This window comes from Sebastes umbrosus, chromosome 3, assembly GCF_015220745.1.
Source record: "Sebastes umbrosus isolate fSebUmb1 chromosome 3, fSebUmb1.pri, whole genome shotgun sequence".
NCBI lineage: Eukaryota > Metazoa > Chordata > Actinopteri > Perciformes > Sebastidae > Sebastes > Sebastes umbrosus.
In genome coordinates, this window is record NC_051271.1 from 539213 (window position 1) to 555000 (window position 15788).

The 15788-nt window shown below is 45.8% G+C and overlaps 1 protein-coding gene across 9 annotated transcripts in view; it reads right to left on the reverse strand.

The window, feature by feature from the left end:
• Positions 1-8111: 8111 nt before the first annotated feature.
• LOC119485008 (CREB3 regulatory factor-like) overlaps positions 8112-15788 on the reverse strand; it is a 46509-nt gene continuing 38832 nt past the window's right edge. For 6 of the 9 annotated variants that reach the window (XM_037764256.1, XM_037764255.1, XM_037764258.1 and 3 more), the window contains 3 exons: positions 12726-12854; positions 10329-10565; positions 8112-10281 (listed from right to left, as the gene is read on the reverse strand). In XM_037764256.1, the coding sequence (XP_037620184.1) occupies positions 10450-10565; positions 12726-12854 (245 nt within the window). In that variant the 3' untranslated portion in view covers positions 8112-10281; positions 10329-10449. Of the gene's footprint in view, positions 10285-10328; positions 10566-12725; positions 12855-15788 lie in introns of all 9 variants that reach the window. The other 3 variants (XM_037764252.1, XM_037764251.1, XM_037764250.1) reach the window with 3 other exon arrangements.

Below are 15788 nucleotides of genomic sequence, written 5' to 3' on the forward strand. Positions count from 1 at the left end.
TGTTTTATGATAAATGCAGTACCTGTGAGGGTTTCTGATCAATATCTGACATTGATTTGTGTTGTTCATTGATTTATAATAATAAATATATACATAGATTTGAATGGATCGACAGCTCTAATGGGAATGTAATATTGTAGAACAGGGTTGCATTGCTGACACGGCTCGACACGCAGGAGATTCCAGGTTGTTGCACCGACAGTGCAACAACCTGGGAGGAAGTGTAACAGCTGCTCCTCTGTAAAACAACACTGAGGGCTGAAGGAGGAGCTGAAGGAGGAGCTGATCGGCAGTTGGCACTGAAACTGGTCTGAGTCGGATCCTGAACCGTTACCAGGCCTGTTAAACTATCACCAGTTGAACTGCCAAAGCTTCCTGAAGGAGTCCTCGCTGTCGTTACTTTCATTCCTTCTGGGGGAAGTTATGTAAAAACCTAAATAAGTGATGCAGTGACTCTGTGTGAGCTGCTGGTGGAGCTGTGCAGCATTTATCAACATCTGCTGATCCCTCAGTGGAGGAGATCCTGCAGGATGCAAGAAACACCTTGAATTCATCCCACAGTCACCTCCCTGTTAACTAACAGCTGACCCTGAAACACGCTGTCAGACAACGGCTTCACAGGCTCACAACTAGAGAGAGACTTTCTGTCTCAGACTCCGTTCTGTTTCAGTCTGTAATATTCATACAAACATCTACTGTTGCACATTTACTACCGCAAATTATTATTTATTAAAGAACAAAGCATTGTAACTTGCACCCTTTGCTATTGTATATAGTATGTTATTGCACCCTTTGCTATTGTATATAGTATGTTATTGGACACTTGATAATGTATATAGTGGGTTATTCTATGTTTATAGTTTAACTGTGTTCATGCTAGTTGTAGTAGTCGTGTATATTTATAGTGTATTCTAATATTCTTTATGTTTTGTATTCTATGGATATATCAATCTACCTACCTATCTATCTATATAATAAATTTCATAATAAGTTTTTCTGAACCGACACATTAAAGGAACACAGCCCCGTTTTTATTTTAAAAATATACTTTTAATACAACAGCTGCATATAAATATTAAAATATACATTATACAGGTGTACAGTACACTCACACAAAACCAAAACAAAAAAATATTAGGCTTCTATTTGTACGGCACTTCTTGTATTTTTTTTTATTATTTTTGTTTTTTTTACTATTATTCTTAAAGGTTACTTACTGACGAAGGAGTTGTACATAGAGATGATGTGTTAATGTGTTAACAGGTCCGAAGTATTACTGTAGTATTACCGTAGTACTGTGGTTACTGTGGTTACGGAAAGACGGACAGAAGAGGGAAGAAGAAGAAGAAGAAGAAGGGTTGCTGTACATTATATGACATGGCGTTGTGGAATGTTTTGCTAGTCTCTCCTCCCATCATGCAACATGTTCTCAGATGGATTAAAGGACCAGCAGGGATGGGGTTAATTCAGTCTTTTATTCTCTCCGCAGGAAGAAAACCCAAAAGGATGGTTTCATTTCTAACGAGACATCGTGTTTTAGTCTGTCCTCTCACATCCACGTCGGGCCTCCGATCCGACAGAAACAACTGACTCGGTTTTGGTTAAAGCCACGAAGGTGCGTCTCCGCCGCCTCTCATGTGTCATCATTACATCTGAGATAGACGGAGCCCAGCATCTGGTTCACATCGAACGGCTGAGATCTCAAACAGCCCAACAGCTCTGTAAACCTTTTACCTCCCGCTGTTCACCCAGGAGACCGCTGGCAGCAGTGTACAACACGCTGCTGCATGGAAAGATTACATTCTTTAACGCATTAACGTGCACTTTTAGGTTGTATAGAGCTCAGTGTTAAAGCTAGAGTGAAGATACTGGTATCATAGTAAACTACAGAACCTGATGAATCCATCGGTACCAACCAGGTCAGACTAGCTGGTCATGAAGGAGGATAAATAACGCTGCAAACTAACACTAAATGTTGGAGAGGAAAAACTGTCATGTCCATTTTCAAAGGTGTCCCTTGACCTCTGACCTCCAGATGTGTGAATGTAAATGGGTTCTATGAGTACCCACGAGTCTCCCCTTTACAGACATGCCCACTTTATGATCATCACATGCAGTTTGGGGCAAGTCATAGTCAAGTCAGCACACTGACACACTGACAGCTGTTGTTGTCTGTTGGGCTGCAGTTTGACATGTCATGATTGGAGCATATTGTTTTATGCTAAATGCAGTACCTGTGAGGGTTTCTGGATCAATATCTGTCATTGATCTGTGTTGTTCATTGATTTACAATAATAAATATATACATACAGCAGCATATTCGTCCACTCCCATGTTGATAAGAGGATTAAATACTTGAATATCTCCCTTTAAGGTTCATTTAGAACAGATATATAATGTGTGATTAATTTGCGATTAATTGTGATCAGCTATGGACCATCATGCGATTAATCACAAATAAATATTCAATCGATTAATAAATTATATTTATTTAACTACAATAACAAAAAAAGCTATTTTGGCTCAATTAAGTTGTTACCAAAAAAAAATAAGATCCTATTATTTATCTGCTCGGCGAGTCCGTCCAAGACTCCTCACTTCATTTATGTTGACGAAACTGACAAGTTAAATTCATTAAAGAAAGTTGTGCGATTAATGGCGATTAACTCTTTGAATGGATCGACGGCCTGATCTCTGAACGTAGGTTGTACTTTAATTAGATAGAACATTACCAACTTTGTTTTAAGATTTCACAAAAAATAGATGTTTGGAAGTTGTGAATCGAAGAAGATAAGAATCTTACATGAATCGATTTATCTGAAAGATTCTTATGATTAAAAACTGTTCATTTATATTCATTTATATTCAAACACTCCCCAGAAAGGAGAAGCTAATTAATAACTCTTCTGTCTATTTATCCAAAAATCAAATGCAGATCTTTTTGCCGATAATATTGTTGCTTACTTGTAGAATGCATGAATGATATTTGAAAATGATTAGGGTTGTTTTTTCCTCGTATATTAATGCTATTATTAGATATAGAAATCTCTTGTATAAAGTTTTGCTGCTGCTGATTAAGGTCTTTAAATGATCTCGTGGGTTTTTGAAAGATGGCCACAGATTTGTATGTTTCATTAAAACAGATGCTGAGCTCGTGACTGGGATGTAATGATGACGAGACAAGAGAGGCTGAAACTGGAGCTTCAGCCAGCTTCCAAACACCTCAGCTTCACTACATGTGGACCAGCAGGTCGAGACCGACTCCGGCCTCCGTCGAGGAGGTCTCCAGGTCAGAGACAAAGGAGACGGGGGGCGTGAAGATGCAGCGATTCCTCCTCCTCCTCTTCCTCCTCTTCCTCCTCTGTGGATGTCAGAGCGTGACAGGAGGTTGGGGCGGGGGGGATTAAGAGGTTTGGGATAAACTGTTCCGAGGCCTCGGCTAAGTGCTGTTTCCCCCGGTCCCTCCTCGGCCTGGAGGCCGGTCGCCTTTGAAACTGGAGACGCCCCGAGTGTCTCCGACAATGTGAGCGTCGGGGCAGAGTGGGGACGGGCAGCCGGAGGTCAGCGGCGTCCCACCAGTGTAGGCTTACTGATGGGTCTATTCAGCACGCCGCTACACAACGCCTCCAAAAAAACACACGGCGCTCCACACATGAAAAGGTGGCGAGGGAGGGAGGCCGACAGCTTCTCCCGGTCCTCGTCTCTCCAAACGCCACTTTGACTCAACTCTTCCACTATCTGGAGATCTCAACCCGAGCAGACCAGCTCCTAAACGTCTCTTTGAAAGACAGGAAGCTGTTCAACGTCAAACCTTTCCAGCCAGTTCAACTAACAATCAATGGATCTATTAAACGTTTAGTCGATTAACTGTCAGAAAATAGTGAAACATGTTAATCAGAGAGGTTCAAATGAAGCTGGAAGCAGCTCATGTTGCTTTTATAAATGTCTCAACGATTAATCGATTAACAATTCATCCAGATGTGTTGTTGTTGACTGACTGACCCCCAGATGTCTGGTGGATGTGGAGGCACCACGACTCTGTCACGGTCCAGATGTTCACTGGAAGCGTTTCAGAAGCGTCTGTTCTTCAGCAGACACGTTTCCAGAATAGTTTAGAGTCGAGTTGACATGTTTTTGTGTTTTAAAAAGTGAAACCAGTCGCAGCTCGTCTGTGATCGAGGCGCTAACGGAGACTTTGCGGCGCTGCTCGTCTCGGTGCGTTTTCTTTAATAGCAAGCTTTCCTCCTGCTTCACAAGCTTTGGAGAAGTAGTGAAATAAATAAAACAGTCAGTAACAAATGGAAGTGCTTCATTAAAGGAATAGTTTGACAACAATTTGGGAGATTTTCACTTTCTTGCATTCGATGAGAAGATTGAAGCCGGTTAGCTCAGCGGAGAATAAAGACCCTCTAAAGCTCACTAATAACACGGCCGGGTGCACTGACCTCCTGGAGTCTTGTCATCACTGTGAGGTTGCCAGGCAACCAGCGGCGACTCGATGAAGTCAATGCGCCCGGACAAGAAAAAAGTCCTGCACATAATAACGTGTCGTCACTGATGATCGGAGCATATTGTTTGATGCTAAATGCAGGACCTGTGAGGGTTTCTGTGTTGTTCATTGATTTACAATAATAAATATATACATACATTTGCATAAAGCAGCAGATTTGACTATTAAATACTTGACAAATTTCCCTTTAAAGTACATTTTGAACAGATAAAAAATGTGCAACTAATTTGCGATTACTTACGATTAACTACGGACAATCGTGCGATTAATCGCAATTAAATATTTGAATATTTTGATTGGACTGGCAGCCTTTATAAGCGTATTAATTAGTGAGCTTCGGAGGTGCCTTCAGACGGAGCCAGGCTAGCTGTTTCCCTCCGTTTCCAGTCTTTATGCTAAGCTAAGCTAACCGAGCGCTGGCTGTAGCTGCAGATTTACTGCTCAGACGTGAGAGACGCGTCTTTTTGTGAGTGAATTTCATTGGTGGACTCCGGCTACAAGGGCAGCCGTAACCATAGAAATAGAATAAGAGTAGAAGGGAGTGGGCGGGATGGTCAGAGCGGCGGACATTTTTATGCTTCATTCATGAACTACGTCACAGCGGAGGAAAGCAGAAGGTTATCGTCAGATGAGTGACGACCTTGTTCGGCTTATTTTCTGTAATTAGAGTAGAATGAAAGCGTGGCGGAGCTTCATAATTCCACCGCGCTTTAATGCTTCACTGGTTACAGAGAATGAGCCGAACAGCGAGCCGGGTCTAACGGCCTCTCCGCCTCGCTTCCCGCCGCTCCGGAGAAGGTCAAGCTACCTAAAGCTAACTAGCCAGCCATCGGTGTCCGGGTCGCACCACCGGCCCGTCTCGCCCGCACCGCCGGGGAGGTGGAGTGTGAAGACCCGAAAGACGGTGACGAGAGGTTAACGTCACGCTGGCATAAAGTGGTATCGGTGCCGTTGTATCGGAGCCGTTTTGTGAGTACACAGTATCAGACCCGATACCCGATACTGGTATCAGTATCGGTGCATCCCTAGTTGTCACTATAACAAATAACAATTTCTATGTCTGTTCTACTCTTATTCTATTTCTACGGGGAACATTGGGGGTGATTCAATAATTCAACTTCTTGTTTCAGCACGACGTCGGCGACATGTAGAAGACAGGAGGTCCTCTAAATCAGGGTAGTTCTCCACAGAGGATGAGTCACAGCCAGCGTCGATGCATTAAAAACACATTTCTTCATTAGCAGCCTGACTGTAACACGAGACGTCTCAGCCAATGTCTTCTGGCTTCCCCCCCAACAGCTGATCCACCTTTCACTATGAGGACACAAAAACTCCCCAAAACGTTCTCTTTCTCAGAAGAAGCCAGCGAGCTCATCAGAGACCGTTTCAGGACCGTGTCCTTTTCTCCGTCTCCGGCAGACGGTGACACCCAGCCAGGAAGTAACTCGGATAACAATCGTCCACTTTATGCAAAGTCATCGTCCGTATCAGGTCAGACTCGGCTAAAGTCTGTGAGCTGAGAGCATCAGTGATCTGGTCCCGACCGTCCTGACCGGTCCTGCTTCCAGGCCCCGTCCACACACACAATCACAAGCTTTCTGGGAAAGTGAGTCAGGAATGTGAGCAGAGAGACGAGCGGCCGCTCCCTCTTAAAGCTTTACAGTTAAAGGGATCCTCCGTGATACGACGGAGGAATAATGCTACAGTATCCATCTCAGCCCTTAACGGAGCTCACTAGCTGCGTAGAAACCCGCCGTCTTGTCTCGTTTGGATTCACCGTGTTACAACAGTTTCCTCTTCAGCTCAGTTTTTGGCATATAGACGAACGTACACAGCAGATGGTGTATCTGTGTCACGTAACGCCGCTCTGGAGGAAGGACAACATCAGGACAAACATTCAAAGTGGAATAAACCCAGAAGACCTCGTCGTCCTGCTCCGACGTGACGGACGGAGACTTTACAGATGTGTACAGTTGTTTTCTGCTGTTTGTTTGTTTGTTGGTGTGAAGGAAGCTGAGAGCCCTGACGCTGTGACTCCGCTGGGCAGCGGCGCCGGCTTCCAGAGACCTTCGAGAGAAAGTGGAAGGAGGGAGGAAGCACTTCTCAGAGGACCCCGTTCAGACCTGGTGTTAACACGCGTCCTCAGTGATCCCATCACTAGTGGACAGTGTGAACGCACTCGAGACGCATTCAGATCAGAGCTTTCAGACCACATTCAGAGGTGGCCACATGTGACCTCATTCTTTAGCAGTGTGTAGTGAATGTGTCCTGGACCACATTAAGGACCGCCTACTCATCTGACGTCCCGCTGGGTGAATAAACGCGAGTGTTTGTCGGTACAACTGTATTTTATTTAAATATATCTTGTCTATAGGCTACATATCTACAGACTATCAGACTGGGACCAGGAAGGTCATTATTATCATCCTGTCAGAGATGTGTCGCTGTTTCTGTTCCGCTGCTTTGCGCAGAAACTGACACCCGACCGCCCGCTGTCCGCCGCGGCTCTCTGGAGTGCTGTACCGGCGCTGTACCGGCGCTGTACCCCTACAGGCTGTTTCCTGGCAAAAGCAGCGGTACCAGCAGCGCGGAGGTCCCCGGGGACCGCCGGTACAATAACCTTTTATTTTGATGTTAATAAAATAAACCTGAATTAAGGAATGTGTAGGATATTACTACTGACGTTCCTGTAGTATCACGTCACAGCGTCTGCTGTATCAGCCGTGTGTTTACTACGTGTTTATCTGCATATAGAGCGGGGGGGGAAGTGAGATCAGATCAAGTGTTGTTTTGCTTTTTTTTTTACAGAAATAAACCCATTTAGTTCATTACGGCGTATCAGCGGCGTGTTATCAACAGATAGTCGGACGACGGACGCTACAAACTGACAGTGAATGCATCTGCTCCGTACAGAGTCTCAGTTCAGAGCAGCAGGAGTCAGACTTCACACACAGAGAGAGAGAGAGAGAGTTAACAGACCGAGAGATGGCGGAGGAAACGCACCCAGCCCAACGCTATAAGAGAACCATGACGTTGCTGAGGTAATCACCGCGAGGAGAACGGGGCGGTCACAGCTGGTGTGCGCGGCGCAGCGGCTGTGACCGCCCCGGCGGGAAAGATCAGAGTCAGCGTGCTACACATGCTGACGTCATCTTTTCCTGTAAAATGTCCGGTGTTACCGATCACACCGGTGTTGTCACACGTTTATTAACCGGTGGGAAAATGTCCTCACCGTCGCATCCCTAATGGTGGAGACGTTTTCTAATGCCAGGTGTGAACAGACGTACTTAAAGCCGTCCACTTGATGGGATCACTCAGGACGCATGTTGGTACCAGGTGTGAACGGGACCCGAGTCCTTTAAGAGTTTTTCTGGATCATGATGAAACCCGAGCAGGTTTCTGTGGTGATGTTTGAGAAGTGACATCAGAGCATCAGACTGTCTGTCTTTGGCATCAGAGCTTAAAAAGCTCCGTTCGCCGGCGGCAGACCTCCGCGTGAACCCGTCCCAGCTGAGCGAGATGGAATCCTGTTTACAGGACAGCTACAGTCACGCCACCGCGAGCAACGGTTCCCAGAACTGAAACAGAAAACAAGACTCTGAACTCTTTTAGTCCAGCAGCTTTCAAAATGACCACGAGCGAGACCTCGAGGAGGGGAAGAGTTTAAGGTTCACTGCTCCTCCTCCTGGTTGAGACAGGAAATGGAGTTTCCATAGGCGGCGGGGGGGGATGGAGGGGGGGACGGCGTGTTATAGAGCAGCAGCTTTGGAACGCAGCCCAGCCGGGAGCTCGTCAAGGTTGAAAAACAAAGAGGCACAGCCACTCCTCTACTTGTATTTCCCAGAGTTGATGTTCACAGGAAGCGGGTCCAGCTGCTGGTTCCATGAAGACACGGTTTCATCTGAGAGGAAAACATTTTGGTTGACTTTTTTCTTTTTGGCTGATCGGACCCGACACAGGCCGGCAGTTTCTTTTCTTCTTCTTCTAAAGTAAAGTCAAGTGAGGCCAAGCTGGGAGCAGTAGTCATGGGTTATGTTGTAATAGGGTTTAAGATCCGGCATAATAACACAGGTCCCGGTGGCTTTAAGCTCCAGGCACTTCAGAAAGGCGTCATTATGCAAACAAACTGCCTATTACAACAGGACGAGCTCGCAGGCCAAAACCCAGTCAGCAGTTACTGCCCGACGCCTTCGCTCACAGTGTGCATTGCTTGTTTATTTCTCATCATACAGTAGCACCATACCGGAACAGACTGAGACCGGTCGGTCACGACGTGCCTCTCAATCCATATCTGTCTTCAGACGAAAGGTGCCGAGAGTTTTCTCTTTTAGGAGGATCTGAAGCCTCTTGGAAGGTGCTTAGTTGCTCTCACCACAGTGCAATTCAAAGGGTCCTTGACCTGGTTTTTTTTATGTCCAACAACATTTAGAGACCGTGGACAGGTTGGTCTACAGCTTCAGCAAAGACCACAGAAGAAAGGCAGATTTCAAAAGACTGACACCCACCAGGTGGGGCCGTGGCGTCGCCACGTAACAACAAAACCAGAATAAAACAAAAAATCATTATTTGCTTTCTAGATCTACAAGTGTTTTCTCATTGCAATTCAGGAAGGTGCGCTACATAATCCGGTCAGGGGGGTTGAGGAGAGGGCTCGGGGAAGGCATTGAGGAACACTTCCCTTTTTGTGGGTCAAAATAAAAACCACTGCAGAGAAGCTGACGGAGCACCGGGCTGCAGAGAAGCTGACGGAGCACCGGGCTGCAGAGAAGCTGACGGAAGCACCGGGCTGCAGAGAAGCTGACGGAGCACCGGGCTGCAGAGAAGCTGACGGAGCACCGGGCTGCAGAGCTACGAGGCTGCAGCGCTACGAGGCTGCAGAGCTACGAGGCTGACTCAATAGTAAACCGTCTCTCAGGTCCGTGATCGTAGTAGTGCATTTAGGTGAAGGGAATCAAACGGATGCATGCGGGGTAAACATGACAACATCTCCTCTCTCGTTCCAAAACTAAAGGACGTGTTGATGGTTGGCAGCATCTGAAGCAGAGAGAGGTTCTGGTGTCGGAGTGGTTCAGCAGTATCTTTGGTCAGTTTTGGATTAAGGTGCAGTTTCTCTCTTTCGTTTTGAACATTTTGATGAGTTAAAGAGGGGAGGAGAGAGGAGGAGGGTTATTAAAGCTCCGAGGACTGTTTCCTGTTAACAGCTGCTCCGTCACTCCTTACTGACATTTCAGATCCGAATGGTATGCAGCCCTTCTATTCTACAGGAGCCCGGCCAAGGACAAAAAAACTCAAACTAAAACAAAATACCCGCTTCTTTGTCTTGCAGGCCTGCGCTCCTCCCACTTCCTTATTTTAGCACTTCCTCTGTCCTCAAATGCCCCCTCGCCCTCGCCTCACTACCGGCCCCCTGCCGACAACTACGACCATCTACAAAACAGTGCAATGTCTATTCATAGGCACACTGGGATACAAATACAGCACACAGAGAGGGAGAGAGGAACACTACACACTCATACAGTATGTATACACACACACACACACACACACACACACACACACAGACAGACACAGAAAACAGAGACGTCAGCAGCAGCAGCAGCAGCTCTGGCCTGGAGGTGGAGGTGGAGGTGGAGCCTGCAGAGACGGAGCGGTGAAGACGGCTGCTGTTCGGAGCGCCAACAGGAGACGACCAGGAGCAGGGTGGCAATTTACTCCCATCTTGTTTAGGCTACTCCTTCCTCCTCCTCCTCTTCCTCCTCCTCCTCCTCCTCCTCCTCTTCCTCCTACTCCTTCCTCCTCCTCATCCTTCCTCCTCCACCTCTCTGCTCTTACTTGAATGTGGTGAGAGTGGAGGCGAAGCTCGGTCAGGTCAGGTTGCTTGCTTGGTTGGTGATGCTGGGAGGAGGAGGAGGATGGAAGGAGGAGGATGCTGGGTGAGTTTAACCCGCCTCCTTGTCACCTCCCTGCGGCGGCTCTTTGCGCTGGTTCTGACCGCCGGCGCTGGCCGCCAAAATCCTCTGCACAAAGTCTTTGGTCCGCCCAGCGACTAAAGGACCTGCAGATGGAGTCATGGAGATAAATTAGACGGTGTGATGGAGAGAAAAGGACAAATCAGAAATGGATCCGTAGATAACAGATGAGATGTGTCAGAATATTTCATATTTTATAAAAACATTAAAACCCATATTGTTGTAGTGATTGTGATGCTGCTGTCGTTGTCGTATTATCTGAGTCCCCTTTTTCACTCTTTTTACAACGGCATATTAGAGCCATTGAAAAAAAAAATACGGAGCCGAGGAGGGGGGGTAATATTCAGAGAAAAAAATCGTAAATTTACAAGAAAAAAAATTAAATATTTTCATAAATTTTAAAGTCACAAATCTGCGAGAAAAAAGTCGTAAATGTACGAGAAAAAAACTTGAATATTTTCTGAGATTTTAAATTCATAAATTTGAGAGAAAAAAACTCACAAATTCACGAGAAACAACGTGTATATTTTCTGAGATTGAAGTCACAAATTTACAGAAATATAGTTGGGATAATAGGTCGGATCGACCTCATCACACCACAGACGCCGCCTCTCGCCGTGTATTATGTCTGCAGTGGACGACTAAATCAAATTGTACTTCGCAATCGGATTCATCAAAAAGGAAATGCTGGTGATTTTAGCCCAGAATCACCAATCATCATCATCATTATCTTCAGCACCCAGACTTTGAAGAGAAATTGTCGTGAACTGGGTCTATTCAGAAGAAAACATCAAAACTGATTTAAGTTTGTTTTATTGTAAATTTGTGAGTTTTTTTCTCGTACATTTACAACTCAAATCTTGGCATTCTGCGTGTCATGAAAACGCATTTTAGCCTTTTCGCGTCTCATTTGTACATAGGGCTGCACAAATAATAGAATATTAAATGTGATCACGATTTTTGCTTCCCACGGTTTTAAGCAGTCTCATATCGGATTTTTTTGCATGCAGTCACATGATTGTTTTACATCGGCACACAGCGGCACAGTCAGCAACGTCACACACATACGCACACACACACAACTCATGATGAAAATGTTGTCGGTAAAGAAGACCTAAAGCCGCAATTTGTCACAACGGCAAGTCCAGAATAAGCTATGGGGGACTAACCTTAAAACATTTGGAACAACTTACTTAATCAAACATAAATAAATAAGCACAGTGACCGGCTCGTCTGCCGACAGCGCAGAGCTAAATGGAGGTTCCATCGAGTTACGTTATAGTGCTTTCAAGCGCTACTCAGTAAAAATGAGTAATACGCAATGGCTAAATTAAACTATTCTGAGTTTTTTCTTGGAATATTACCCCTGTTAAAGCAGAAATGAATAAATGGACTGCACACATTTAAAAATAAAGAGTTCAGTCACAATATTAATAATATCACAATATTATCTTTTGTGATACTGTATTGAGTCTCAAAAACTCTATAGATTGTTAATAAATAGTTTATTTGCAAAGATGAACTCAGTTAATACTTTATTTAATTTGCAAAGCGATGCTTCCTCTCAGTGTTTGTGTCTCTAAGAGTAGAGCTCTGATGTTAGATGTTACAATAACAGTGATAAATACAAATGCAGATCCAACTCTTCTGATTGCATGAAAAAAGTAAACTTTTTTTCCTCAGATTTTATGCATATGCAATAAATCGCCTCGCTTACAGCATCGAAATATATCAGAATATATTGAATCGTATCCCCCGTATCATATCGTATCACCAGATTCGTACCGATACGCAGCCCTAATATTTAAATTTACTACCTAAACCTGTTGCAAAACTTCTATTTTCACTGTTAGATCAAATAATAATGAAGCACACAGTTTGGTATTGGAGAACATGAAGCTGCACGCTGATTGTTCTACCGGGTATACATTCATGATTAAAGCTATCGGTTAAAACGGTTAAAAGAAAGATGAGAACAACTCGTCACTTGAAGGAGAACAGCTGGTCCAGCTTAAGAGAGTCTGAGCCGGCGTTACAGACTCAGTTGTCTGTTGTGCTCATACACTGCAGCTGGAGCACCGCTGCATGCAACGCACAGATCTCGTCGGTTAATAATCGGTTAACGAGGGTCGGTTATCAGTTAAGAACATTTTTCAAAATCAGCATCTCTATTCATGATTAAGGGGATATTTGTATATTTATCACATAACAGGACAACATGTATTAAGGAGTCGTGTGTTTCTCACCGCTGGACTCTCGGAGGATGTCCTCCAGGCGCTGGGTCATCCCTCGCTCGTCCGTGTCCTCCTCCTCGCTGCTCTCCACCCGCAGTCGGATCACCTCCTTGATCCTCAGCAGAGCTCCCAGCAGGTTCTCTGAGCCGCCAAACAAACAAAAACACAAACAATCATTTTCATCTCAAAACACTGAATCAGCCCAGCGGGACGGAAAACGGAGGAAGCAGAGAGACACCTGCGATGACGTCACCGACTGACACGCTCTGAATGCTCCAGGTCTCTAGTCTGATCCATCCATCCTCTGAATGCTCTAGGTCTCTAGTCTGATCCATCCATCCTCTGAATGCTCTAGGTCTCTAGTCTGATCCATCCATCCTCTGAATGCTCTAGGTCTCTAGTCTGATCCATCCATCCTCTGAATGCTCTAGGTCTCTAGTCTGATCCATCCATCCTCTGAATGCTCTAGGTCTCTAGTCTGATCCATCCATCCTCTGAATGCTCTAGGTCTCTAGTCTGATCCATCCATCCTCTGAATGCTCTAGGTCTCTAGTTTGTGGCTGTAAAGTTTCATGAGGCTGTGATTATCCTAGAGGTCCCCACAAGGTCATTCTAAACAAGAAGGTCAATGAAATGTCTCCTATGGGGACTAACATCATCACACATGAATACAATTATACTGCATGCATAAAGCTGTATGGTTTTTGTCCCAAACTGCATGTGATTATCATACAGTGGGCATGTCTGTAAAGGGGGAGACTCGTGGGTACCCATAGAACCCATTTACATTCACACATCTGGAGGTCAGAGGTCAAGGGACCCCTTTGAAAATGGACATGACAGTTTTTCCTCTCCAACATTTAGCCCAACTTTGGAGCGTTATTTAACCTCCTTCATGACCAGCTATTCTGACCTGGTTTAATGGATTCTTTAGGTTTTCTAGTTTCATATGATGTCTGCGTTCTTCACTCTCAGCCTCTCAGAGGATTAAAAGAGCATGAAGGAAAGTAGAAGGAAAGGAAAGTGAAACTAAGAGTAGTGAAAGTGACCCCCTTCTGTGCGGTCATGTGACCTGATGGCGCCATGAACCCCCTCCTGTCAGCGTCGTATGGACTCCGCTTTTGTCCCACGCTCGTCTCAGCGGGGAGAGAGAGAGAGTGTGTGTGTGTGTGTGTGTGTGTGTGTGTGTGGGCGACGGACCACAGTGGGTCTGACCATCACACACACACACACACACACACTGTAACTGGCACGGCGCCTCCTTGTTTGAAGTTTCCTGTTGAATCTGAGGCTGAAGCCTGCAGAGCATGTTTTGTTTAGATGCAAATTACAGTGATGGAGAGAGAAAGGAGAGAAGAGAGAGTCACAGGAGGGAGAGGAGGGAGAGGAGAGGAGAGGAGAGGAGAGGAGAGGAGAAAAGAGGAGAGGAGAGGAGAGGAGAGGAGTAGGAGAGGAGAGGAGAAAAGAGGAGAGGAGAGGAGAGGAAGGAGGGGAGAGGAGAGGAGAGGAGAGGAGAGGAGAGGAGAGGAGAGGAAAGGAGAGGAGAGGAGAGGAGAGGAGAGGAGAGGAGAGGAGAGGAGAGGAGAGGAGAGGAGAGGAGAAAAGAGGAGAGGAGAGGAGAGGAGAGGAGAGGAAGGAGAGGAGAGGAGAGGAGAGTAGAGGAGAGGAGAGGAGAAAAGAGGAGAGGAGAGGAGAGGAGAGGAGAGGAGAAGAAAGAGAGGAGAGGAGAGGAGAGGAGAGGAGAGGAGAGGAAAGAGAGAGAGAACAGAAGAGAGGAGAGGAGAGGAGAGGAGAGGAGATGAGAGGAGAGGAGAGGAGAGTAGTAGAGTGGAGAGGAGGGGAGACGAGAGGAGAGGAGGGTAGAGGAGAGGAGAGGAGGGTAGAGGACAGGAGAGGAGAGGAAGGAGAGGAAGGAGGGGAGAGGAGAGGAGAGGAGAGGAGAGGAAGGAGAGGAGAGGAGAAGAGAGGAGGGAGAGGAGAGGAGAGGAGAGGAGAGGAAAGGAGAGGAGAGGAGAGGAGTAGAGTGGAGAGGAGAGGAGACGAGAGGAGAGGAGGGTAGAGGAGAGGAGAGGAGGGGAGAGGAGTAGAGAGGAGAGGAGAGGAGACGAGAGGAGAGGAGGGTAGAGGAGAGGAGAGGAGACGAGAGGAGAGGAGGGTAGAGGAGAGGAGAGGAGGGTAGAGGAGAGGAGAGGAGAGGAGGGAGAGAAGGGGGAGAGGAAGAGATGATGTGTGAGGTTGAGTCCTCTGTGTGTTTTGGCTTCCTGCCAGGAGCCACAAACTGAATTAAAGACTGAAGCTATGAAACAGCGACCGGATCAGGAACGACTGGAATGTTAGAAAATGGGAGGGAAAAAAAAAAAGGGACAAAGGAAGTTGGATGCTGGCCGGGGGATGAATTCAGGAGGAGGAGGAGGAAGAGGAGGAGGAGGAAGAGGAGGAGGAGGAGGAGGAGGAGGAGGAGGAGAGAGGAGGAGGAGGAAGGCTGAGTGTTGATTATCTATCATCGTTCTGCAGTAACATGGTTTCAGGTCTTCAGAGTGGCCTTGAGGAGAGTTAATTCACTTATAGCCCTTATTGTAATACCAGAGAGGCTGATGAGCTCAGGCTCTGGGAGTATTCAGGATGTCAAAGATATTATTTAATTGCATGATTGTCCGTTTGGTAATCGCAAATTAATCGCACATTTTTCACCTGTTCAAAATGTACGATTAGTCCAGTATTTAATCCTCTTATCAACATGGGAGTGGACTAATATGCTGCTTTATGTAAATGTATGTATATATTTATTATTGTAAATCAATGAACAACACAAATCAATAACAGATATTGATCCAGAAACCCTCACAGGTACTGCATTTAACATAAAACAATATGCTCTAATCAGAACATGGCAAACTGCAGCCCAACAGACAACAACAGCTGTCAGTGTGTCAGTGTGCTGACTTGACTATGACTTGCCCCAAACTGCATGTGATGATCATAAAGTGGGCATGTCTGTAAAGGGGAGACTCGTGGGTACCCATAGAACCCATTTAGATTCACACATCTGGAGGTCAGAGGTCAAGGGACCCCTTT